This window comes from Haliotis asinina, chromosome 10, assembly GCF_037392515.1.
Source record: "Haliotis asinina isolate JCU_RB_2024 chromosome 10, JCU_Hal_asi_v2, whole genome shotgun sequence".
Classification (NCBI taxonomy): Eukaryota; Metazoa; Mollusca; class Gastropoda; order Lepetellida; family Haliotidae; genus Haliotis; species Haliotis asinina.
The window spans coordinates 33,191,703-33,219,193 of record NC_090289.1 but is presented as its reverse complement, the minus strand read 5'-3'; the positions used below and the strand labels follow the sequence as shown (position 1 = coordinate 33,219,193).

Below are 27,491 nucleotides of genomic sequence, written 5' to 3'. Positions count from 1 at the left end.
ATGTTAAATTATGCTATAAGTTGCACTGCAACAAAACACAGTTTGTTTCTATTTAAAGCAATTCTTTTCAAAATTTGCCAATATTTAAACTAACAATCTAAACAGGGCAGAACAGTTTGTGACTAATCTCAAACTGACATACTGTCATATAAAATATAATCCTCTCAATAATACATTTCAACATCTCAAAAATAATAAAACCTCTCTTGACCTTATTTGTTAATCTTTCAAAATTTAGTAAAGGCAATTTCTCAATTTTAAGTATTGAGTCTTTGACTTTGCAAGACAAGGAACCAAACAAAGAGTAAACTACACTTATTTGAAATGCTTTCAAAGCCAAGCAAACTTTTATCAGTTTTCCGGCAAATACATTCAAGCACAGCAATGTCCTGTCTCGCCATCAGTAATTGATGAGACTGTACTTGTACAACCTGAACGCATTACCCCTGGGGCAAAGGCCTGTTGTCATGGTTATTCACTTGTGAATCTAAGATACAGATATGTAGACAAGTTGCACAGTGACTGTCTTGAAGGATCACGACAACCCAACATTTTATCATAGTGGTGATGACAGCTAAGTTTGAAATGTCTTAATTTTACATAATGCTCCCTTCATAAAGGGAAACAGGTAAATGTTGAGTGATTTATCATGACTGTGTTTTCACTTAATGAGAAATGTGAGTTCTGCTTTTAGCAAATTCTAGCAATATCACTGAGGGGGACACCAGTAATGAGGGTTCACATACTATACCTATGTGGAGAATCAAACTCGGGTCATTGGCGTGATGAGTGAACACTTTAACCACTACGCCAGTCCACCCCAACCCCAAGCCCTATTCTTACACACAACCACCCCCCTCCTCCCTCTTTGGACAATCATTCCCACAACAACCTGGTATGAAACAAACACCAAAACATAACACATCTGTAGTTTTTGAGTAGGTTTTTCACCTGAAGAAGGGGCAAGAAGTAGCCCAGAAATGTCATGTTATACAATAAAGAAGTTGCCATCCACACACATTCACCAACTTCTACATGCCTCTCAAGAATCTCAGCTTTTGAGTAAACTTTGCAATTTTGGTTTTCGTTTCATGCTGTACTGAGGATATTCATGCAACCTGTATATCTACAAGTCTGTACCAGATAATCCAGTGATTGACATTATGAGAATAAGTCAAATGAAAGAGCAGGACTGACCTCCAATATCATGAATGAGTGAATGAGCTTTGAACAGCATTCTGGCTAAGTCATCCATGTCTGCTAAATGTGACAGGAAAGTTGACACACTGTGGACAAACCTTAGGATGTGTGGGAGGTTGGGTGGCCTCGTGGTTAAAGTGTTCACTCATCACACCAAAGACCCGGATTTGACTCACCACATGAGTATAATGTGTGTAGCCTATTTCGGGTGTCCGCCGCTGTGAATATTGCTAAAAGCAGCATAAGACTAAACTCACTCACTCACTCAATGAAACCCATGTAAATGGTACAGACTGGTGCCTCCTTTCACAAAGCACTAAGATGATTACAAATCACTAAGGTAACCTTAATACAATGTTAAAGAATGGGAGTTAAGGTTGACCTTAAGAAAGGTTGCTTTGTGACAGGAGCCCCTGAAAACTCTATGAGGGCAACTCTGGGAATCAAACCCAGACCATTCTAAGATTCCTGCTAGAGGCATGGAATCAAAACAACCCATTGCCATTCATTGGACATGGACAACTGGCTACCGGAAGTGACAAGACATCCTTGGATCCTGTTTTCTAAAAATAAATGTGTAAACGTATTCTTAATTACATCCAAACACACACTGCATTAATTTGTTGTACAAAATGGCTTTTTAACTTAGCAAATTCCTGCTTTGAAAACAGTCAAGTCAAAATTGATCATAAAAAAATACAGACGACAAGTTTGTTGATTATGTGTCCCGAAAATGTCAAACATTTATGATATAGTGCTAACTGATGCCAAATGAAGGGTAATGTATAACATATCATTTCTCAGAGTTTTAATAACACTAGGGATTCATTTCAGCTTTAATGCAAATCTATGTATTTGGTAAACATAATAGGTATTTCAAATATACATAACACATACCGTAGTTACTCTATTAGACACCCTTCTAAAACACAAATCATCAAACCAGGGGTTGGATCATATTTTCAGAAAGCATCAAATCCAACCCTAACCCTAGAAAATGAAATTCTCACTAAGTTAATTCCCACAGATTGCCATTCTGCAATGGTGGGCAACTATGAAGGTACTAAGTGGGAGACTGATTTCAATATGACCATGCATGGAGGGGTAGCCTAGTGGTTAGAGCACTCACTCGTAATGTGTGAAGTCCATTTGTGGTGTTCGTGCTGTGACACTGCTGGAATATTGCTAGAAGTGGTGTAAATACAAGCTTACTGACTTTAACACGACGAAGGAGACATTTCTGAAAACCTTCTTACTCTTTCATGAGAACTATTTCTGAATGCCAGTCAAATACAAGGGCTCCATGTTACACAGAAAATGGTTGGATGGAATTCCAGTGATGTAATCATCAAATTCCACAAATAAATCTGTCGAGATATTCATCAGAAAGAACAACAAGAATTCTTGAACTCATAATCAAAGATAAATATCACAGTGAAGCTACTTAAACCTTGTAGACAAAGAAACGAGAATACTCACAATCTCTACCAGTGACATGGGATCTCTGATCAGCTCACAGCTGCACACAGACAACTCATCACAAGCTTGAGGCTACAGCAGCAAGCTTTGAGCCTCTTCTTACAGTCAGATAATTAAGAGCAATATTGTGACCCTTTATGTGCTGTGGGCATATCTAATCAAACTGTCTATTCTACACAAAAGAAGTTAAGGTCCGGTTCTTTCATACTGGTATAGATTATCAGTTATGCTATGACAGATTACCAATGGAATCACAAAAGATCTCATAACTTTTCGTAGCATCCATAGCTCCTGTGTTTCAATATATGAGGTACAATGGCTACGAGAAAACTTCTGAGATCTTAGGCTTACGAGTGTTTTGTGAAACGGGCCCCAGGGCAGCCATTTCACAAGCAATTATTGCATTAAAGTGATCAGAACTTCAACACAGACTTACAACAGTCATGACGCTACAAAAGCCTTGTGAAATGGTTTCCTTTGCCTTGTGAGCAGGATACATTCCCTGTCTAATTTCTAATAATCCAGCACAATGATTATGATTGTCTGATAGTGACTCTCCTACAATAGCCTCTCCTTGAAAATATCAATTTACTGACATCAGCATGTATCTCTAGTATTATTTATAAAACTATCCACAAGTTGTATCAATATCAAATAAATGCATGTAGGTACAATTAAATTATAAAATTCTAACATTGATTATGTTGGAATATACACAACTCGAATTTTCCATATTGAAATTCACATGATCTTACAATACAAAATACACATTTCTTTGCCAGAAAGTATACAGTGGGTTAACTGTCATGATAAATCCCATTATAGGTGGGGTTGATCGTACAGATCAGAGGATATTCAATTTAACTTCTAATCGGATGAACTAATCTGACTTCCCAGTGTTATTGATTACGGACTGACTTTCAGTAAGACCTGCAAGCCACAGGATTATGCATGGGTGGAGCTGACAGTGTACATCGTAGTATAAATTCCACTGTGATGAACCAGTCTGTTAATCAAAATGTGCATGCATCCCTCCCTTGACTACTGTTTAATTCTGAATATGTGTAACTTTCATAGTAACAAACAGACCCTTTCAAATCAAAAAGGAGCCCCAGTCAGATGGGAAATTGCACCTGAGGGAACTTAGACTCGCTTCATTTAGAGCTTCAGCATTGTAGAGACGGAGTAGCATTAGGCAAAATAATGTGGTACAGGGACTGTGAGACAGACTTATATAACTCACAACATGCTGTCCTCCCTCATTGTCATCTCATGATGTAATATGAAGAACAAATGCTTCAGAATATATTTTTACGCCTGCAGCAGTTAAGAATATAATCCAAAAACTGTGTGTTCCTCATATTAGTGAGTGGGTGGGTGAGTGAGTGAGTGAGTGAGTGAGTGAGTGAGTGAGTAGAAGAGAAGATTTACACATTGTATACTTAAACCACAAGGCCACTAGGGAGGAAGCAAGGAAGTATGGTTTAACACTTCTTTTAGCAACTTTGCAGCAATATCATCGAGGGGGACACTTGAAATGTGTATTGTTAACATCAATAAATTTCCTCTTCCTGTGTAATCATGCTACATTTGTACAAAGCTTTACAATTCCTCTGCTTCAGTTAATCGTACTTTCTTTTCAAACATTTTTTTTTTAAACTTATCTGACAAGTATCAATCATCAGGTTTAACAAAGTAGGTCAAAAAGTTATTTCATGATGAGAGAACAACAGCACAATCTACAGATACAACATAAATAATCCAACTGCTATCCAGGAACATGTCAGCGCTGCCGTGAGCTACATCCTCGACATGGAGACATGGTCCGTTGATTGACGCAGCCTGATGGGTAATACCTAGATCACCTGTGACTGGCACGTGACATGATGGTCACGAATTACACGCATTCCTGTTCTTATACAATGCTTATAGAATATCTCTATAGACAGAGGGGTGTTTGGTCAGCCTTGTACTTAAAGTGTTTGCCAATTCCCTGGTTCGATTCCCCACATGGTTACAATGAATGAAGCCAATTTCTGGTGTCCCCCACCATGATATCACTGGAATATCGCTAAAAGCGACATTAAACTAAACACATGACTATATATCTGAAAAACCTGTCAAATTCGTGACAATCTGGGAAAATAATTGGTCTCCAACAATCCATGTTCTCACAGAGTTTGGATCACTGACATGCTTGACACATTATTGGAGTCATATCCCAGTTGCATTGATTGATGCTCATGATGTTAATCACTAGACCGTCAAGCCCATGTCTATTACAGGCCACTGGGATATACCTAAGAATGTACTGAGTGTGGTGCTACAATCTAAACAAATAAACAAAAATGAAAAACAGCCAATGTGACACGATATTAAACTCACGCACACTCTGCATTATGTTATGTTTTGTTCATTGGAAATTTTATGCATGTTCCATTGAATGATTTCCTTTTAGCCAAGTCAAGAATAAATCTCCATGGTACCCTATGTTTTCTATTCCACTTGATTTCATGGATAAGGCTGCTTATCAGGCAAAACCAGAAACAGGCTTCAAACACTCTACTCATGTGCTAATAGTACCCTAAGGGCCATGTTTCACAAATTTGTCATAGCACCTTAACACTTGAAAGTCAGTGTTTTAGTATAGGAGGCAAGAATGCTACAACAAATGTTATGAGATCTTGGCTCACAAGAGCTTTGTGAAATAGGTCAGTGGTCATTACTATGACAAGTGATTGCCTTAACTGCTTGAAACCCCCATCTATTATCATATAAACACTTTTCTTACACTAACATGTAAATTCCAAGAATGATTCAATGTAATAGCACTGCATGGCTACTGACCTACTTAGTTCGTGTTCAGTTACTGTGATGTCACCTGATTATATCCACAAAGCACTGATTGATGGCAACAAGTAGCTTTATTACGTCATAAACCTTGGGTAATACTTATCATGTCTTACAGAGAAGTACATCTTGGGTACTCTTGACATAATTATATATATTTATCATTACAGAATTAATGTGCCCATTGTGATGGTTGAGTAAGATGCAGTCTTCTGACTAGACAAAAACAGTGGTTAACAGAATGAGCAACCATTCACATCAGGTCAAAGTAGGAAAAACACATCCCTCCTTTAGTCCATGAAACATGAAACACACAAAATTATTGTGGGTTGTAATTGTAGCGTGCGAAACAGCCAAAGGTCTGCTAGTCCATGGGTAGTGAAAATCCAGTTGGGCCTAAAAATCTCCACAGACACCACCCTGACTGGCTAATAAAGAGCTGATTTTGTAAATATAATATTATGCTTTGTTTCTAGATTCAAATTTCAGGCGGGTGAACTATTTTATGGGCTAGTAACTTTCAGGCACAGCTAGCCCAACGAGTTAGCAAAATTCTGAAGTACACTTGTTATATGTACTTTCTTTTCAATCCACGTGTCTTCACTGTTTCATAACAACTGCAGGTTGTTTATTGGAATCGAAGTGGTTCATGAACCTTCCATGTTGATACATTTATCCTAAGCCAAAATAAAAATGTAACTAGAGCATAACTCACTTAGCTGGAACATTAACGAACATCACCCAACAGACTGGTACACAACAAAAATATCTAAACTCACACGTGACTATATTGCATCTATGAAGATTCAGGTAAAAACTGGTCTTCAGGACCCAGGCTCTTCCTAAGATTAATCTATGGATAAGGTAGACAGGCATGGTGACCTAAATATATCAAAGGTATGTCTGACGTATGCATGATTAAGTCTAGATCAGTAAGAATATTAGTTTCCCATCTTTGTGATTTTTCCTATTCCATTCTTCAGCTACTGTGTCAGGTCGGTTACATTAATGCTATCCAATGCACAAGAATGTCTGTCCTCGGACTCGAACTCGGAAAGTCAGGGTTCACTGCGGCTGTGTACTTGTTGTTACCTTGTTTCGCTCACAGTCCACATGAAGGAGTGAGTGAGTACTTTCCACACTCAGCAATATTCCAGCTGTATGGCAGCAGTCAGTAAATAATTGAGTCTGCCGACAATCCAGTCATCAACAGCATGAGCATCGATCTAAGCAATTAGTATACAATGCAAGTGTAAACCAAGTCAGTGAGTCTGACCACCTGATCTCATCAGTCACCTTTTACCAGCATGAAAAAAACCAAAAAAAACAAGGACAACAGTCACAGTAAAAAAAGTGTGAATAAAGTGGAGTTATCACGGTATCCAAGCGGGTAATTCAGCCTTTTCGAACTGGTATAAGCCCTGTCACACTAATAAGCATGCACACATCCATGCACATTGCTATCTGTGTTCAACAATTATAAACACAACATTAAACCCCACTTCACTTCATTTACAATAATCATCAACAGTATCTGAACACAACGAAACAGCAACAACTGTTATGATAACAAAGCTTCACTAAAACACATGATCAATTGCATATTAAGCCACATTTGAAAGCAGACGGTATTCAAGAACACTTGTATCACCAGCTCAAAATCCATTATGTGACAGTTTAAGGAAGCCCGCCACTTTCAACATGAAAGGGAGAGAGAGGAGTACCTTGAGAGGATTCAAAATGAGTTTTCAGAAAATTCTTTTAAGTGCAGATATTGTTACCCTTTTATTCTGTCTTCAGTATCCCAAAAGGTGAAACCAGATGACTTGAATGTCTTATTATTTTTTGTGGAATTCTATTGAACATAACACAAAAATGCTCACAATATCCTTTTAACCTGTCCACCTCTTAAAACTGAAAAATAGACAAAATCATACAAATGTGAGTTTATACGTTAGTATTTATGTTTCCCTGCCAATGTCTTTTCGGGCTTTTTTAAGGGTGCTCAAATGCAAAGCAAGAAATTCATTTTTTATCCATGTACATCTTTTACAATTTTTTTAGGGCCAGTCCAATTCTATTTCTTGTTTTATGGATTTCTGTCCTCAGAAAGCACAATGGCAGGAGGGAAAAAAACCAAAATAAGATCACCAAGCAAAGTACTATTCCATCTAAGTACACAAAGTATTTCACTTCTGACAACGTATGAAGTGTATATGAGGCAAAAAACAATCTAAAAAAAGACTTACTTGTCAGTTACATTTTTGGCCACTGAAAACATTACGATTTGAATTTTGAGCGAAGAAACTTCCCTATTATTTTTTTTCTAATTCTTGAAAAAATACAGCAGGCAGATCTGTAAAACAAGCAATAAAGTTGGTCTGGCCTATGAATGCAAATTTAACTTATTTAGGTGATCTGTTCAGATTTATTTGCAACCTTCACAGACAGTGATAGCATGAAAAAAAAAAAAAAAAAAAAATTTTCTACGTTAAAAATTCATCTGTAGTTCAAGACATATAATATTCAGTTGTTTTTCCCACCAAGCCATAATGCCTACATTTGCATGACAATGCAACTTCCCTTCACGACTATCCCCGCCGGCCTCACACCAGGGGTCACGTGACTTACGTCACTGTCACACACGTGTGACTTATGAACCTGTATTAAAGAATTTATGCAAAGAAAGGTGGGCCCCATATATCGTGAGCAACATGATGTAGTATTTTGTTTGTTCTGACGTTCTACAAGGCAGTGCCTGCACATTTGTTTTAAACTGTCAGCAACAACCTTCTGGAAGCAACAATGTCACGCAGGAATGCTAGCTGGACCTTTAACATGAGCAGTACAGACATCTTGGTCCGAGGACGCAACTACAGAAATGATTGAAAAGCACACACATCCACAATAAGCAGTATGTTCTTCTTTTTTACATTTCTCAGATAATGTTTTCTCAAATATGAACAAGCATATTTCAACAAATTGTCTACATTCCTAATCCTCAAAAAGATTTTATAGCAAGGAAATCCTTGAAATCACCTTGATTTTTAAAGTTTGACAGTTTTAATGGGAAAAGGAAACAATTATTTCTTATCAAAATTAATAAAATGGCTGATCTTTTCATCGACAAAATAATATATGACACTGGGATTTGGACTCCAGAGCATATTCATCACCGTTATGAACATATCAGTCATAAACTACGATTGGCTAATCAGACTCCATTGGCTTCAGTGAGGATGCCAGTTTACGATATCAATCACTTGATTGTCTGGTCCAGATTCAATACATACAGGATACAATCATATACCTATCATAATTATGAGAGCAGTACTAATGCACGCATGGATGTGCACGCGCGCACACGCACAACACACATACACACACAATAAATAAATACAAACAAAATAACTATCCTTGGACACGAGAGACTTGCAGCAAGTCTACGGAATCAAAGATAAAGGAAATTATGTCTTTGGTATAACAACTCTATCTTTATGATAGCATAGAGACACCAGTCTTTCATATGGACACTTTGTCTTTTACACTTAGTACCTCTGGAAATTCAGATATAATTTTGTAAACACCCTTAGAGATCTGTGCAAGTCTATCTACTCCATATTACCACCAGCTGAGCTATTCAACTCACTGACATAATTATCCTCTGGTCACGCTCAGACTCTATATGCTGAGTGGTCATATGACAGGATCCTTCCTCTTACAGGGCACAGGGTTTGCTGGTACCAGTCATACTTAGAACTCTTACTAAGTAAATAAACATGAATGATGACCCTTAACCTTTTGGAGTAAGTACTTTAAGCAAAATTCTAGCAATATCAAGACCCACCACAAAAAGGGTAAAATATATATAGTCTTAACACATTGAAAGAATGCAGGGAATCAAACCTGGGGTCTTCAGCATGACAAGCGGATGCTTTAACCATTACTCCACCCTACAAGCCCTTTAACCAGTCTAACAACAGTCTGGTTCACCTCAAAAAACTACTATGAGTTTGATATCATCCTTCAATGCAAACCTGAGACAGGTTTTCGTTCAATTAATCAATGTCAGAATGGAACCTCGGAAAAGGAAACATGCTATCCACAAGACTTCACCAGCAAACCTGGACTTTTCTAAAGAAACATTAACATGATAAAAGGATTTTCATTTGACAAATACTGATCCTCAAGAGGTCTACCAACAGATAACTTTAGCTCTCAAGCTCTTATTTTCATGTGTCTTTTTTTCATGAAACATCCTGGTTGGTAGGTGAATTTTCTCATTGCTTTGTTCTTTAAAATGTTGCAGAACATGGTGACACAGTTGTTGAGCTCCTATCATCTGTCCTGTGAGGTTTAACCTATTGCTAGGGATATATATTTGAGCCCAACACATAAGTGTGCACAAAGAAAAATACAATTTTGCTTTTCATGTTTGTTTTGCTGTGTAATGTCATAGTGTCAGTAGAATTCATAGACCAAATTCAAGAAACGTTTTATTCAGTAATTTTGTGGTAAAACATCCCCACACATACATTTAAATCAAGGTTGTTCAAAATTTTAAACTTGACTAATAGATGTTCACATCCAATGCAAAAGAGCAAAGTATCTTTGATCCTGTCACTGTTGTTATCAAATCATACAAAAATAACATTTTAATTTCAACAAAACTTACTTGTATGACTTTCCAGGCATGTTTCTTCTCTCAAGCTCACGTCTGAGTTGACTGTCGTTACGTAAATCTTGACGTAAACTCCTTGACTTTGTCAACTATATTGCTCAAAGTTGGAAAGCCAGCCAATAGTGTTACTGTCACACTGACGCTAGAATTAGTTCAAGGATTGTTTCCACAACAGGCCTTTAAGCCAATGACATGCACACAGAGCACATTAAAGTTATTGAAAAAAATTAATCTTTTCGTCATATGCAAGAAATTCATGCACAAGCTTCCTTAACAAATCCTCAGTGTTTTGCCTCCCTCTAAATACAGGCTGGTTAAACACCAAATTTTAAAACATCAGTTGAACTCCTCAAATTGAAAAAAACAACTTTAATATTTGCTGTTCAGTATGCCAGTCACTTCTGAAAATAACAGAATGATACAGGTAGTTCTTAGGGAATCACAAGATCTCCATACGAACAAACAGAAAAGAATCTACAAATTTGACTTCTTTCATCACAAAAGCATAATTCCAAGATGAAGATAATCCTCAACCAATGTCAGCTTGTCTTTGAAGCACCAAGTTAAAACAGGACACATAACTCTCCACGACGAAAGCAAAAGGCAGAGTTTGCCAACAATCCTGACACCATGAAACAAATGACCATTACGGCTTTGTCCAGCTTTTGAACAAACGCCTAACCCCAAATATATCCCTGACAGGCAGGTAGCACGAAATATCACGCAGTCTGTCAAAGTTGATGGCTTTTCCACTGCATCATGTCAGTATGTCAGCAATGCTGAATGTCTCCTTCACCTCTGGCTCTGCTGTCCCCCATTTCTCAGGCTAACAAATTAACCTGGGGGACACTCCCCCTCCCTCTCAAGCGCCAGTCAAATCAACCAGGGTCACCATTCTCCTGACCCTACCTTTCTTTGACACAAACAAACACAGGTCGTTAAACACCCCATTCCATTATTTCAGGGCATTATACTAATTCTCCCCAAATGAAACTTGATGTTAATACCAATAAATTAAAGATGTGCTGTAAATATATTTACTCACTTACAAACTCACCTCAACAATGACTTGATTATAGTAGTGAACATATTCCCTATCGTTTGCCTAATTATAATGGACCTATCCAAAATTTCTATTGTGACTTGTCATAATTGTTTCCTTTCTATTTAAAAGTTACCACCCTGCAGCATTAATCATAAATAAGATCAGAATATAACTGCAACAAAAATATCAAAAGCGTAATTTGTGTTCAGAACTTTAAATTGAATTATATACCTGTCTCCGTAGTAATAGTCTAAAACTAAGCTATTTACAGTTGAAAGGTCACAAATCTTGGATGACACCAAACAATGAAAACACAAGATCTCCATCCCAGTTTTTTAAGTTTGCATCTCTTCTAAACACTCACCTAAATGCTTAGCATTGGCCACAAATATCAGAAGCTAAAGTTTCACTCCCTTGTCAGATCTTATGTTTAAAATCTGTCACTTCCTCATGTCAGCAATGGCCTCTTAACCTTGGCATTTATGTCCCGAAAAACCATTACACACAAGCGACAACAATACACCACTTGCTTATGCACGGATAAATCTATAAACAGCATATTCATGAATAACAGCTTGCTGGCCAAACAGTAAACACATTGCAGTGACATACCACATACTCCATGTTGCTCTTGTTCAAGTAATACAGTTTCGCACTTCCACAGAATAATGACAGTTTACAGACTGGTATATAATATTCATCAAAAGCCACTATATATAATATTCATCAAAAGCCACCAGAAAAAAAAACTCTTTGGGTCGATTTCTTAAGTTTTTATCTCAAATGTGTCAAAATATAGAAAATATCATTGTATATTTTCACCATATAAAACATGTTAAGCTCCTTTGAATTTCAGATCAGTTGTGTTAAAATCTTGACAATAGTGTCATTTTATATTTCCAGCATATAAAACACTTTAAAAACTTAATTTGAATTTCATCCTCTGAACAAACGACCCATCCATACACATCTTCGATATTATCCAGATATAATTTTAGTTCTGTCATATTATCACAAAAAATTTATAAACCACTGATATCTATATATGACTATCGTTTATCTACCATCATATGATAGAGTAACATTGTGGAATGAAAGAATCAGGACATAGATTTTCGAAAGCTCTGTTAGAGCTAAGAAAGTCATATGTTGATGTTAATGTATAGCACTTACGACTGACTATCTTAGTGCCAAGGGAGCTTTGAAAATCTAGTGTCAGGTGTTCTGCAACTTCTGAGTGGATAGGATGAAATCTATAAAGGCAGTTTGTAACAGCACCTGAAACATGCAAGTAACTCACAAAATCTGTCTGCTCACAAGTATGCTGAATCTCTGACATAAACAACCAAAAGTTAGTCCAGTGTTGATATGATACGTGCACTTTGTCACATGGAGCCAGGAAAGTTCTAATCCCATCGACCCTCAAGCAACATGTTGCATGCAACTCTGAATCAATACAAGTCAAGACTTCTGGCGATAAAAGTTGCATGCTACAAGACAGTAAGACTTATAGCTGCATGCTACACAGGAAAATCGTAAGAGGAAACGGTTTGACAGCAGTCCAAGTAAATTTGATCCCTGACACTTAAAATTTATTTATATATTCTTCTCAAACATAACAGCCACTAATGATTACACCACCTACTCGGAATAGAAAATAAGTGGGTATTATTTCATGTAGTTTTGAGCAACACAACAATCAGCAGAAATGCACCCAGCAGCACATGGGCATTCTGAACAATGGACAGGACAATGCAGGATGATAACACAGGTATTCAAAACAATGGACAAGACAATGCAGGATGGTAACACAGGTATTCAAAACAATGGACAGGACAATGCAGGATGGTAACACAGGTATTCAAAACAATGGACAGGACAATGCAGGATGGTAACACAGGTATTCAAAACAATGGACAGGCCAATGCAGGATGATAACACAGGTATTCAAAACAATGGACAAGACAAAGCAGGATGGTAACACAGGTATTCAAAACAATGGACAGGACAATGCAGGATGGTAACACAGGTATTCAAAACAATGGACAGGACAATGCAGGATGGTAACACAGGTATTCAAAACAATGGACAGGACAATGCAGGATGATAACACAGGTATTCAAAACAATGGACAAGACAAAGCAGGATGGTAACACAGGTATTCAAAACAATGGACAAGACAAAGCAGGATGGTAACGCAGGTATTCAAAACAACGGACAAGACAGTGCAGGATGGTAACACAGGTATTCAAAACAATGGACAGGACAATGCAGGATGGTAATACAGGTTTTCAAAACAATGGACAGGGCAGGATGGAAATGCAGGTATTCAAAACAATGAGCAAGAGGGTACAGGATGATAACAGGTATCCTAAAAAATGGACAAGACAGTGCAGGAAAGTAACATAGGTATTCAAAACAATGGACAGGACAATGCAGGATGGTAACACAGGTATTCAAAACAATGGACAAGACAAAGCAGGATGGTAACGCAGGTATTCAAAACAACGGACAAGACAGTGCAGGATGGTAACACAGGTATTCAAAACAATGGACAGGACAATGCAGGATGGTAATACAGGTTTTCAAAACAATGGACAGGGCAGGATGGAAATGCAGGTATTCAAAACAATGAGCAAGAGGGTACAGGATGATAACAGGTATCCTAAAAAATGGACAAGACAGTGCAGGAAAGTAACATAGGTATTCAAAACAATGGACAGGACAATGCAGGATGGTAACACAGGTATTCAAAACAATGGACAAGACAAAGCAGGATGGTAACGCAGGTATTCAAAACAACGGACAAGACAGTGCAGGATGGTAACACAGGTATTCAAAACAATGGACAGGACAATGCAGGATGGTAATACAGGTTTTCAAAACAATGGACAGGGCAGGATGGAAATGCAGGTATTCAAAACAATGAGCAAGAGGGTACAGGATGATAACAGGTATCCTAAAAAATGGACAAGACAGTGCAGGAAAGTAACATAGGTATTCAAAACAATGGACAGGACAATGCAGGATCATAACACAGGTATTCAAAACAATGGACAAGACAGTGTAGGGTGGTAACACAGGTATTCAAATCAAAGGAAAAGACAGGCAAGATGGTAATACAAATATTACCATGTCAGTTGTGACAAATCAGAACATTACAGGGGGAAGGTGACCCTTAGAGACAAATGTCACATTCTTCCCTACTCAAGGTATGTCACACATGGGAGATGTCACCAGCTTGGCCTAAATTACTAGGCAGAATACATGGCTCAGGGTTTTAAATCACTTAGCTTCCACACCACTGTTATTGTTCTTGTAGATATTTAATATTTTATAAGATACCTTTATGTCTGGAACTAAATTCATCCTTGATGATACACCTTAGAATTAGTCTTCAGCAAAATATGCTTGTCATGATCCGATGGTCAGACAGACTATCATGTCATTGTATCTCAACTGTATGCTCACATGATGTCAATCACTTGATTATCTCGTCAAGAGATGTTTATTACTGGCAGCAGTCAAACAGCTGGACAAGCTAAGGAGGACAACATATAGAAAATACAAATACAAACTTGCAGTTGAAATATGTATCATATTGAGACAAAGTGCATCAGTACTTGACACTGACCCTTTTGAATAAAACTTCCATGATAACAATCTAGCACACATCAGAACTCCTATAGCCAAGTAATGCCAAGGAACACCAATCAATTTCAACATAAACAAGGCTTATAAAAATTGTTTCACAACCTCAAAAAATTAAATGAAACACCACAGAGGTATAATTTGGATAAAGCATCTACTTACTACAGTGGAAGCTCTCAAAACTGGCACTCATTGGGACTGAAGAAATCTGTTTTATGCATTGTGCTGGATTGTAGAGTTGATGATAAATGTACAAGCCATGATCAAGACGTTTTAACTTGCTGGACTAGACAGATGCTGGTTTTGACAGCTTCCATTGTAAGTGGATATTGTGGGATCCATATCAAACTGTGATTTTAGTAGGATGTCACTATGAACATGAACAACTCCAGGCAAGCCAAAACCACAAACTGGATTAGACAGATGCTGGTTTTGACAGCTTCCATTGTAAGTGGATATTGTTGGATCCATATCAAACTGTGATTTGAGTAGGATGTCACTATGAACATGAACAACTCCAGGCAAGCCAAAACCACAAACTGGATTAGACAGATGCTGGATTTGACAGTTTCCATTGTAAGTGGATATTGTTGGATCCATATCAAACTGTGATTTGAGTAGGATGTCACTATGAACATGAACAACTCCAGGCAAGCCAAAACCACAAACTGGATTAGACAGATGCTGGTTTTGACAGCTTCCATTGTAAGTGGATATTGTTGGATCCATGTCGAACTGTGATTTGAGTAGGATGTTACTATGAACATGAACAACTCCAGGGAAGACAAACACACACACACACATGAATACACACATAGAAATATGCATATATTAAAAAAGCTCACTCATGCAAACACACAATGCCCAATATACATAATAATCTTGAAAGCAACAAAAAACACCATTTTGTCTCCTAACCACACAGTAAATCTATTCTCAAGTGAGCAAACATAGGTCGCCACCTCTCAGTGCAGTATGTCAGTTATATGATTGCTAGTCAGCCTGACCCAGAACGCCTAAAGTGGCACAGGTCATTGGCATGAATGGTGTTGACCAACTTTCCACCATAACAAGGGCAAAGCTGGGACTCAGACTAAGGAACACCGGATGCTGTCAAGGCTAAGGGACACAACTCAAGCGCAATCACAATTGCACCTAAACTGTGATATTAGCGTATGGATTATGCAATTACAAAACATACACATGTAGCCAAGTCGCCTTAGGTGATGAATTTCAATATGCAGAGTTGGCTCCTTTAGGAAAGCCAGAAACCTTTGGTTACACGTTCAGATTCTACTTTCTAACTTTGTCAGAGTGGTGAGCACCATACCAATGCTCACTCGTTTCACCATAATTCCGAAGCAGCTTTATACTCCAGTGCAGGAATATAATTGTTCAAAGCAGAGATAAATCTACTTACTCTGTACAAAGGGACGATGGGGAAACCTTATGGTTAAAGCATTCGCCAAGGGCCCAGTTGAATTCCCTGCATGGGAAGTGTCCCCAGCCACAATATTACTAGAATATTTTTAGAAAGCGATGCAATACCCAATTCATTCACTACTGTCCAAAATGCACTGAAACCAATCAGGGGCAGACCCTTCTTCATTAGTTTTCTAAGCAGATGCTACTGACCCACATACATGTTGGCTCGCGTCAAACAAAGTTATCCATTGCAAGAGAAAATAGACAACTCTGAAAAAACACCTTTTCCCTTTCAAAAGGGCATGATTAATTGATTTAGAAACCAACATTTTCTTCAGCAGCTGAACCAATCCATCGTCTGCAACTGCAGTAATGAGAACTTGAGGCCTAGGACACAATTGATCACAGTATCCATGCAACTAGACACAAACACCAAAAGACTTCATATCATACTTCTTGCCTCTATCACATGTCTGCTATAATGTATGAGTATCACAATCACTAAATCACGTCTGCAGTGTAGCCTCTCTCATTTGGGGTGTATTAATCAGAACCTCATTTGTCTCGACTTTATTAACATGAAACCTTTTAATCTGGAAATCTTGATAGGAACCATCATAAATATTGCTAGGAATATTGCATATGAAGACCACCTTCAGGAGGAAGTGGTAGCATGTCTGTCTAGGAAGATGAAGGTAGAACCGATCCTGCATTCTTTCAAACTCAAAGGATGCTGGAAAATAGTAATGTTTCCACATATGTGCAGTTATCTTGAATGCAGCGTAAAAACTTGTTTCTTATCTCACCCAAACACATTCTATTCAACTTCAGCCTTCACTCCATCCAAATCCAGCTCAACCCACCAGAACCCAACTCAAGAAATTATCATTCTCATCTCACCTAAAACATCTTCACCCCACAGAAATTATTATTCTCACATCAAACATCATCCCACAGAAATTATTATTCTTACCTGACCTCACCTCAAACATTTCCATCCCCTGTAGAAATTATTCTAATCTTCATTCCAAAGAAATTATTTTCACCTCACCTCACCTCACCTCACCTCACCTCACCTCACCTCACCTCACCTCACCTCACATCAAACATTTCCATCCCACGTAGAATTTATTATTCTCATCTCACCTCAAACATCTTCATCCCACAGAAATTATTATTCTCACCTCACCTCAAATCAAACATATTCATCCCATGTAGAAATTATTATTCTCATCTCACCTCAAACATCTTCATCCCACAGAAATAATTATTATTCTCACCTCACCTCACCTCAAACATTTCAATCCCACGAAAAAATTAATATTCTCATCTCACATTAAACATCATCATCCCACATAGAAATTATTATTGTCACCTCACCTTACCCATCTCCATCCCACACGAATTATTATTCTGGAAGATTTCATCTCAATATCTAAAGTAGCATATGAAATGTTTTACTTCAATAGAATTATGACCATCATTGCCTATAATCTGTTCTCCAGCAAAAACTATACAACAAGAAGAAAAGAATTTTCTTTAAAACATTCTGAAAAGTTCTGTTACAAATCGGCACACACAGTTCTGGGACTAACTCTCTAGAATACAGATTAACTATGTCATTATTTAATTCCCTATAGTCATCATATAACATTTATTGCAGGGATTTGCTTGAAACGAGCAGACAGAACCATGAATTGCCCGATATTTTGTTGCAGTAAAAAAGAGACCTGGCAGTTCTTTACCCATTCATCACCTGTAATTATTCCTTAGTGAATATACTGCACAGTAATGTTAACAAACATACTCTACATTGATTGTAAAGACAGGACAAAAAGTAGGAGCTATACTGTAGTGTGATTTAGTGCTTTGTTCTTGATTCATACATAAAATATATATTTTCATATATTCTTTCACTATAGGAGTGAAACGGTACTCAATTATGCAGTTATTTCATCTTTTCACAACGTCATTATGTTCATCACAGCTTGCGTTGTTCTTCAATCTCCAACAGCTTCTATAAAAGATGTCAGCATATATTCAACAAATCCAACCTCAAACTTTACTTCTACTTGAAAAATGTTTCAATTACAAAATCAAGGACATGAACCAGTTCCTAACCAGTAACTCTGCATACAGTAAGCTTAGTAACATGATTGATTTGATGACAAGGTTGTGGGGTAGCCCAGTGGTTACAGCATTCGCTCATCACACCAAAGACCTGGGTTCAATTTCTCACATGGGTGTAAAATGTGAAACCCATCTCTGGTGGTCTCCATCTTGATTCTCCTGGAATATTGCTGAGAGCAGCATAAAACCAAACTCACTCACTTAAACTTAAAACAAACTGACAGGCATAAGAAACTGTTAATTTGGTCCTAACCACTTTCTGTATGTTTTAGTCAAAATATGAACTAAAGTTCAAATGTTCTGAAATTTGTTGTTCTTTTGAGTTTGCTATAACTGTAATATACCCTACATCATTTTATCATATGCTTCCTTAGGAGATATCTGTCAGGTTAGACGAGGTGATATCTCCTGGGTTTAGCATCACAGCACTTTGCAGACAATTATATCATCATTTACCTTGATGTCACAATCTAATGACATCTTTTTACGTTTCTGCCACAAAAGCTGGTTGGCTGTACCTTTCCATCCACGAAACACTGGCTGTAATGTTACAAACTAAATATTTTATTTTTAACAAGTTGATATTCAACACTGAAAAACACAAATATGCTGACAAAACTCTAAATCGAAATGACCTCAGTGAAACTGTCTGTATAAAGCATTCAATGATTAGCACATGAGTAGTAGTGTTCAATGAATGTTGCATCTGGATGCACTGACAATCAATTTAACACAATAAAAATAAAGTCTGCACAAAAAGTAATTATTTCTTGAGAAACTACTCCCATAAGAAACAAACTCCACATACCACTTGAGCCCAGTCGTCACATCAAACATTTTCAACACAATAAATATATTTATGATTCATGGAACTCACTTTCACAAAATGTCCACAACTCCTCATCAATAAAGCCCTGAATATATTTAGACACAACTCCAATATGTACTTGGGTTAAACTCACCAGGACAAGTTGAGCAAACGATGTTGAAAGCATGAGGAAACCACTACTCCTTGTTTGTGACCATCCTAGTGTTGGCAGATATGTCTATACTCTCAAGCCGACATACAAATGCTAAGGTCAGTCCCAGTCCCAGGCTATAATCATCCCCAAATGATGGCACGAAAAACCTTTTTGTTCCACGACCTGTAAAAATTACAGGAAAGACAGCAACCCTGTCTCACGCCTGCTCTTGACCTCGATGCAATGGTGCCATTTACAACTGCAGGCTGTCAGGCCTGCCTGTCATGGCCATATATATAAAGATATATTTACACTGCTTTCCATCAGCCCCAATACAATAGTTGTCATATGTGGCGAAGAGGCACAGAATGTAACATGCACAAAACTGACAGTATCCATACAACCATATAATGTGTTCAGGTTCTTATTATTCTGTTGTCTGGAGGGCCCTATATTACATACAAAAGTACCCAGAAACATGTAATTGGTTTGTATTCATATTCCTCCAGGGTTTGACCCATTACCAAGAAAAGACTATTTTCTACATGTTTGAAAAATACTGTCATAAATGAAGTAAACCATGTTACACCTTTCAGCTTTTTAAAAGTAACTCAGGATTTTTTTAAACTCAATGCAGAAATTTTCAAATGAACACATGAAAATCAACACCGAATAGATATGTTCCTTCCCTTCTGGGAAACGAAATCATACTGTCTGAACAGAAAATCCTGTGATTGACATCAGGAGCATTAATCTTCACAACTGAGATACTATGACTTAAATCAAAGATTGAGTTGGGTTTTCGGACACTTTTAACAATATTCCTGTCACATCACAACTGGGGACACTAGAAATGGGCTCTGCACATTGTGCCCGTGTCGGGAATCATACCCAGGACTTCAGCGTGATGAGCTAACTCTTTAACCACCAGGCTACCCCACTGCCTTTGCATCAATGAAGTCAACGAACCTGACAACCTGATCCTGTTTGTAAACAAACTGGGTGTTGCCTTTTTACGCTTGATCGCCTAAAACATTTGACCCATGACCGACTCTGCAGAACAACCATTGTTGACTGTGTGTCACTCAGGGTGTATCCTCCACACGATTAAAGCAACAATAAATCGGATAACACCAAACATCATAATTAACAGACTTATTTATCAGGTGCAATCCAAAAGCTGTGTTAGTGTTGGGTGTGTCAAATTTTGCTGACAACCTCACCCAAATATTCTTGTCCAACATAATACAACACTTGTCAATAGTCAGAATTAAATTTCTACTTGGTTGTGTATTAGTTTAAAGTCTTAAAACATAGTGGGACTTTGAAGAAGAACTCGATGTCCCTGTGCTGACACACACCATACCAAATGTCCTATGTAAGTATGACTCAGTTCAATGTACAAAGTGTTTTAATCATTTTTACTTGTATGTATTGTTAATCACGTTAATATGGATTTAACTATGATTCTCAAATATCCCATCTCAGTCATCATTACTGACAAGTTATTTATCCACATATTTGTCAAAATCTATACCTAGTCAAAGGCAAACATGTCAAACATGGACTACAAATGATTATTCTGAATGTAAACAAAATCTTTTAAGAATTACTGATTATTCTAAATGAAAATGATTTTAAGAAACGACATTGTTTCATGTGACTTAATTGGGCTATGTACCTTCGCGGAATGACAGACAAAATGTAAGAATGTAAGAGCTTGTGAGAGCTTGTGGCGACAATAATTTCACTTCTTTAAAACTGTACCTCTCAAAACCTTCCCCATACTAAGAGTGAGTGACTTTAGTTTAACATGGCTTTTAGCAATATTCCAGCAATATCAAGGTGGGGCATACCAGATATGGGCTTCCCACATTTCGGATCCAAAACTAAGAATACCATTACACCAATGTTTCCGCTGGCTTATTTTTCAGTAGGACATTGTGACCAGCTTGCATTTCAAATATCGATCATTTGTAAATTTTACTGTTCAAGTGATCACACTGTGCACGAAGCCTTGAACTCTAACAACCAATCAGAAATGCAGAGGGTATCGCAATGCATCACTGCCACTATTTTGAGCCTGGGGTTTTCCAAACTGCTATTTTTATATGACAACACCTCGATGCCATTGTAAAAATGTAATCTTTTGCAAGGGTAAATAAAATTAAGAGTGGTAAATAGAAAATTTATTTTAAATCTTGCCAGACACGATGATGGACAGACTTTGAAATTACGAGACGTTCTAACTTTGTACCTGTCAGTCCAGCATATACAGGAAAACGGAAACACTGACTAAAACACACACTTCCCAAAAACATTTTACAATGCATATGAAATCTTCCTTGTCAATTTCATTCAAGTAATAATAGATCAGAACCAATCTCATAGGTAGATCAGCCCTTCCTATGTCAGGACAAAATTCACAAATACACCAGATACATTTTTCGCATCAACGTACATTTACACATCACTAGTCCCTGAATCCAGCCAAGATATGATCAAATACATCAAGAAACATTAATTACTCTAATTACATGAAGAGTCATTGTTGTAAGAAACTTTTATATAGCTTCCCTAGAGTGTTGCCTGGTTGGTTTGTTGTTTAACACTGCAGTATTCCAGTAGTTTGTAACTAATCGAATATCGACCAAGCAATTCTGTGATTGACAGAATGAGCATCAACCTACACAAATGGGATACAATGTGTCAACATAGCCTGTGACCTGGATCTCCGAACCTGTTACATTGTCTCTCATGACAAACATTAGAACCGGTAGGTTATTGAAGATCAGTTCTTACCCAGATCTTCACGGTCAACCAAGAATGATCGATATTCGCAGAATAATATGTCAATGAAATTCCCAGTGACAATACACAGGCAGTATTGAACCGCAGCAAGCTCTCCACACAGGAAGTGTGTAATTTCCTTCCCTTCCTGCATCCCTGCACCATCTGACAATGATCTGACAATGATTTGACAGGCCGATAACATCTGTATTTCCCCAACCCACATACTGCTGATGCTATCATGTCATCTTTAATGTTCAGGTTTCAGATTTCCAAATGTAACAATGAGATTATGTAATCAACACAAGGATATAGAAGCCTCCACAATAGAAAACACTGTCTGAACAGACACTGCAACCATTATGGAGGAATTCCAGGAGCAGCACAAGTGCGTTGTAGCTAATTAGGCCGTTTACTGGAAAACGATCATCCTCCAAATGTCAAATGGTTCAGAACCATACACTCTGATATTGATGTTGGTAATCGACATTATTCAAAGTCTGTTGGTCTGTTGTGCATATATACATTTATTCAACTGATTTAATGAGGGGGTTGTTTTTCAACAGCATTTTGTCAAATGTCCGTCTGCCTAACCATACTAATTATTCTTGTATGTGACTGACAGTCTGTAACCAACATTAGACAGCAGACAATAATTACTGGCTGTTCCAACAGTTCAATATTAGACATAGCCATTGTCCATCAAACATCTGGTCTCCATGAAACTAAACATTAATTTCAAACACAAAATGATGTCAATAACAGAAGGTTTTGGACTTCAAATATCTCTACTCATTACATTTGAAACAAAAGTTTAAAAGTACAAAAGAAATCCCGCTTTTTTGGTACAATGTTGACAAACTGACGATCACTTACATATGTAAAAATATGCCATACCGCTAGCATAAAAACAGTAAGATTATTATATGTACTTTGATATTGTTTAACTACTGAAAATAAGGGACAGTCCACATAAACTCCTAAAATCGAATTCCTTGGAATTACTTATAATCAAAAGCACGCAGACTACAAATTAAATTTAACTCACCCTGAGCCTAACAATGTATCTGTATCCATGTCCTTCTGTATAGACAAAAGCATCCATCAAACTACTATATACAGTAAAAGACTACCGGATGATATAAGTTTATATATATACCAGTCACATGATTTGGGTGAAACTTTGTGGAACTCTGCGTGACATCACTTCCTCTGTGACAAAGGAAAACAATGGTAGGGAGAAGACGCAGTTTACTTCCTTAAGGTATTATATCAATATGACTACAATATAATGTTTTGCTTCTCTGGATATAATATCTTGAGATATATGAAACTGGTTCAGAGTATAAAACTGGTTCAGATTTATCATGAAACTGGTTCACAGTATGAAACTGGTTGTGTGTGATGTCTATTACATAATATTCAAATACATCTGGCAGTCATTATTACACACAGTAAAAATATTGTTTGTATTGTTTGTATTCTGAAGACAAATCATAATGAAATGTGATGTTGTTTCTCAAAGAACCATGTTTCATGTTTTGCCATTTTCTTTCTCTCTGGTTTTTGTTTAGATGCTGTCTAAACACTTTGAACTCGAACAAACAAACAGAATCATTACATTTTATATTCTTAAGACAAACCACAACGTAACAATACATAATTATGTATCTAAAATATCTAAGTTTCGCTTTTCCTTTCTTTTATTGTTTGATCAGTATTTTACCAGTTGTGAGTCAAAAATGATGTATACAAGTATATGAAATTGTTTTTGCTTGATAACGGAGAAAAAATCTACATTGAAAAAATCAGTCTATGCAATAAACATAGAAGTTGTCATCTATAAAGTTGTATACTTCACTTCTCATTGTCTGGATCTTTTTTAATCAAACATAACATTTCTTATGTGAACAAAATCAGTCAGTCAGTCATTCTTAAGAAAAATCACATCAAGGCCACACTGACTAAACTTCTGTTTATCCTTTAAACAAAACAACAACACAATTATCATGTAAACCAACACCTAGAGTTTCTTGTAACAAAGATATATCTGAACAAAGGGTGAAATCTGACACTGTATTATCTCCCTTACTAGTGTAGTATGTACTGTTATAATGTATGTTGACCTTTAATTAAACCTGATGTCTGATCCTTCTGGGAATTAACAGAGCCTTAGGGTAACTTTTTGTTTGCAGACAAGGGGTTGAAAGAATCGAAAGGGCAGTGTCCCTGAATAGAACTTGTCTCAAGTGGTCATGTTTGTGTAGGATTTGTGATTATACATAGTATTTGAGAATGTTTCAACAAATTTCAAAGCCATTACACAACCATTTACTGCCCGGCACAGCCATGTAGAGGCATGTTACAATCACATTACAACCATGTTATACACTGGTGTTAAAACTGTATGATACAGAATTGTAACACCCAATAGCCATGCTACTCTATTTCTATCAATTCACAGAGATGTGACCATTTCTCTATCAAGTCAGTGAGATGTAACCATATCATCACCAAATTCCAACAATGCTACAACCATAATCACATCACCACCTAATCCATGCACTAACTACATCAGCACCAAATCATAGCTGTACTACAATCATCCTACAGCCATTTCAGCACCAAATCCCAACCATAATCCCACTACCTCAGTGTTCACGAATAGTGTCTGACCCTGTGACAAATCCAGCAGATTCACTGACAGCCCCAATGTCCGACTGTATATTTCACAATGACTTTGAAGTTGTCATATGTGACACGTGACACTTCTTTAGTGTTTATAAATTTCACATCTGTTAATAATTTCTATACTAAAACCACGGCCTACAACCATTTCAGCACCACATCATACGCATGTTAACACGTGATCTTGTAACTGAGTACTATTTACATTCCACTAAAAGCAATATTCCTGCAATAACAGAGCTTCACACTATGCATCTCTTGTAGAGAATATTAAGAACAAGGTTTTTTTAATGACAGTCTGTTACTTTAACCCTTTAGCTGCCTTACCCTCCCCTATAGGGCCAATGTATCAGCAATGACTGTGTTCAGGGCACTTGCTGAAGACTGAAGTCATAGAGAGTGAGTATGGGTTTATGGCGCTTTTTGCAATATTCCAGCAATATCATGGTGGGGATGCCAGAGATGGGCTTCACACATGGTACTCATGTGGGGAATCAAACCTGGGTCTGTAGCGCGACAAGCAAATGCTTTAATCCCATCCCAACATCCCTGTAATAGTTTGTTGAGGTACAATAACACATTTTATCTTCCACACTGTGGAGATTAGAGTTAGAACTTGTCTTCAGCAAACCATGCTTGACGTAAGAGGGAATTAGGAAGATCAGGAGGTCTGAGGCTCACTGACTTGGTTAATGCAGGCCACTGTTTTTCAACTACGTATATCGATTCATCAGTCGTCAGTCAAATCACCTTACTCTATCACCCAGACTTGAATATTATGGAATATTGTTAGAAATACTGCTTGGTTTTTTTTTCATTAATCAACAAACAAACTACTTTACCATACACGTTTACAATCTTAGCCTCTAAGATAAATGAAGGTCCCGGGGTAGAATAGGACTTCAGCAATCCATGCTTGCCATAAAAGGCGACTATGCTTGTCGTAAGAAGCCACTAATGGGATCGGGTGGTCAGACTTGCTGACTTGCTTGACACATGTCATCGGTTCGCAATTGCACAGATCGATGCTCATGTTGTTGATCACTGTATTGTCTAGTCCAGGTTCAATTATTTACAGACCGCCGCAATATAGCTGGAATGTTCCTGAGTGCAGCATAAAACTAACCTCACTCACTCACTCTTAACCTCTAAACAGTCTGTGTATCAATGTCATAATCCCCAGCTAAGTTAAATTTACATGATTCTGATACATAAAAGGGAAACAACTCAACACTAAATAACTAAAAATCCAAGGTCGAATGTCTTGAATTTTATAACAATTTCTTTGATGCATCTTTCTCGCTGAAACAATATTACAAAATCAATTAAAAAATTTTAACAAACAAAACATTCGGGACATAATCATCTTTTGTTCAAATGCAGTACTTCAAGTACTAAATGACCTAAGTCATAAACTCTAGCTAACCTTTGAGACAAACTTAGGATGCAATTAATTAGGAACGAGATCCTGTCCATGTCCTTCGTCATTTGGTACCAGCCTCCTATCAACACAGCACTTGCTCACAAGTCTTTGCTGTTACAACAAGCTCATGGCAGAGCCAGCTTGTGAAAACAGACTCTCGCTGTGTTAATATTTGTGTCATACGATTTGAGGTGCAAGTTCACAATTTCAGATCCATTATTTCTCATTTTTCTGGAAGTTACTTGTGAAAAGATAATGTTTCTCATTAAGCTTTTAATTTTTTTAATTAGTTTTAGGAAATCTTTTTTCAAATTCCCACCATGAACTAACACATTTGAACACTTTTTGGCGCATTGTGAACTGGATGCCCTTTAATCTAAATATTGGTATTACTGGGTTACATGACAATCTACAGCTGTCCATTTAAAGAGCCATGAAACTGAATAACCTAACATATTCATAGTTATTTTTCAGTTTTTAAAGAAATATTTTCGGTACTACAAGAAATAGAGGACAAACAAATCATAAGCTAAACCAAAAAGATTACATGCCAGATGCATTCATTACAGTGGTGAATTTTACACTATGATTAAAAGAGTCATCAAAATTATTTCTTGCTAAATTAATGAACAAAATGATACAATAGTTGGATTTACGGAATTTGCTATCCATGATATAGTCCACTCACATATACTTTGATTTGTGTACCACAATGTTTGACAGTGGCCTTTCTATTCTATATTCTAACTCATATTTCAAAATGCATCTCACTTATAACAGGTGTTTTCTCACAAGTTTTGATGCTTTGATCCAAGCATGATGCAGTGTAACAATTATATAATCATTACATGAAGATTGCTCAGGCACAACAGAACCAAGAACTGTAATAAATCTATATCCCTTCCACTTTTAACAATATTCCAGCAATAACAATGTCAGGGAACACCAAAAATGGGCTTCACTCATTGCACTTATGTGGAATCAAAACTGGGTCCTAAGCGTGATGAGCAAACACCTTAACCATGAGGCTACCCCACCACCCCGTATATATTCACTGACACTGAAATGACTATTGTTATTTGAATTTTGAACCAAGACAGACAGACAGATATTTCATTTTCTTTAGAGTATATCCTAAAATGATAAATTAATCGGGCTATGTCTATT

At 37.2% G+C, this 27,491-nt stretch overlaps 1 protein-coding gene across 6 annotated transcripts in view; it reads right to left on the bottom strand.

Moving 5' to 3' along the window:
• The window catches only part of LOC137297943 (PTB domain-containing engulfment adapter protein 1-like), a 78,828-nt gene that overhangs the window by 49,505 nt on the left and 1,832 nt on the right, over positions 1-27,491 (bottom strand). For 2 of the 6 annotated variants that reach the window (XM_067829943.1, XM_067829945.1), the window contains exon 1: positions 19,424-19,536. The exons of 2 other annotated variants lie outside the window; for them this stretch is intronic. Coding sequence is in view for 2 of the 4 variants with exons in the window: in XM_067829937.1 (XP_067686038.1) it covers positions 10,205-10,224 (20 nt within the window). In the remaining 2 variants the exon portion in view is untranslated. Of the gene's footprint in view, positions 1-10,204; positions 10,272-19,423; positions 19,537-27,491 lie in introns of those variants that run through there. 2 more of the 6 variants (XM_067829937.1, XM_067829936.1) reach the window with 2 other exon arrangements.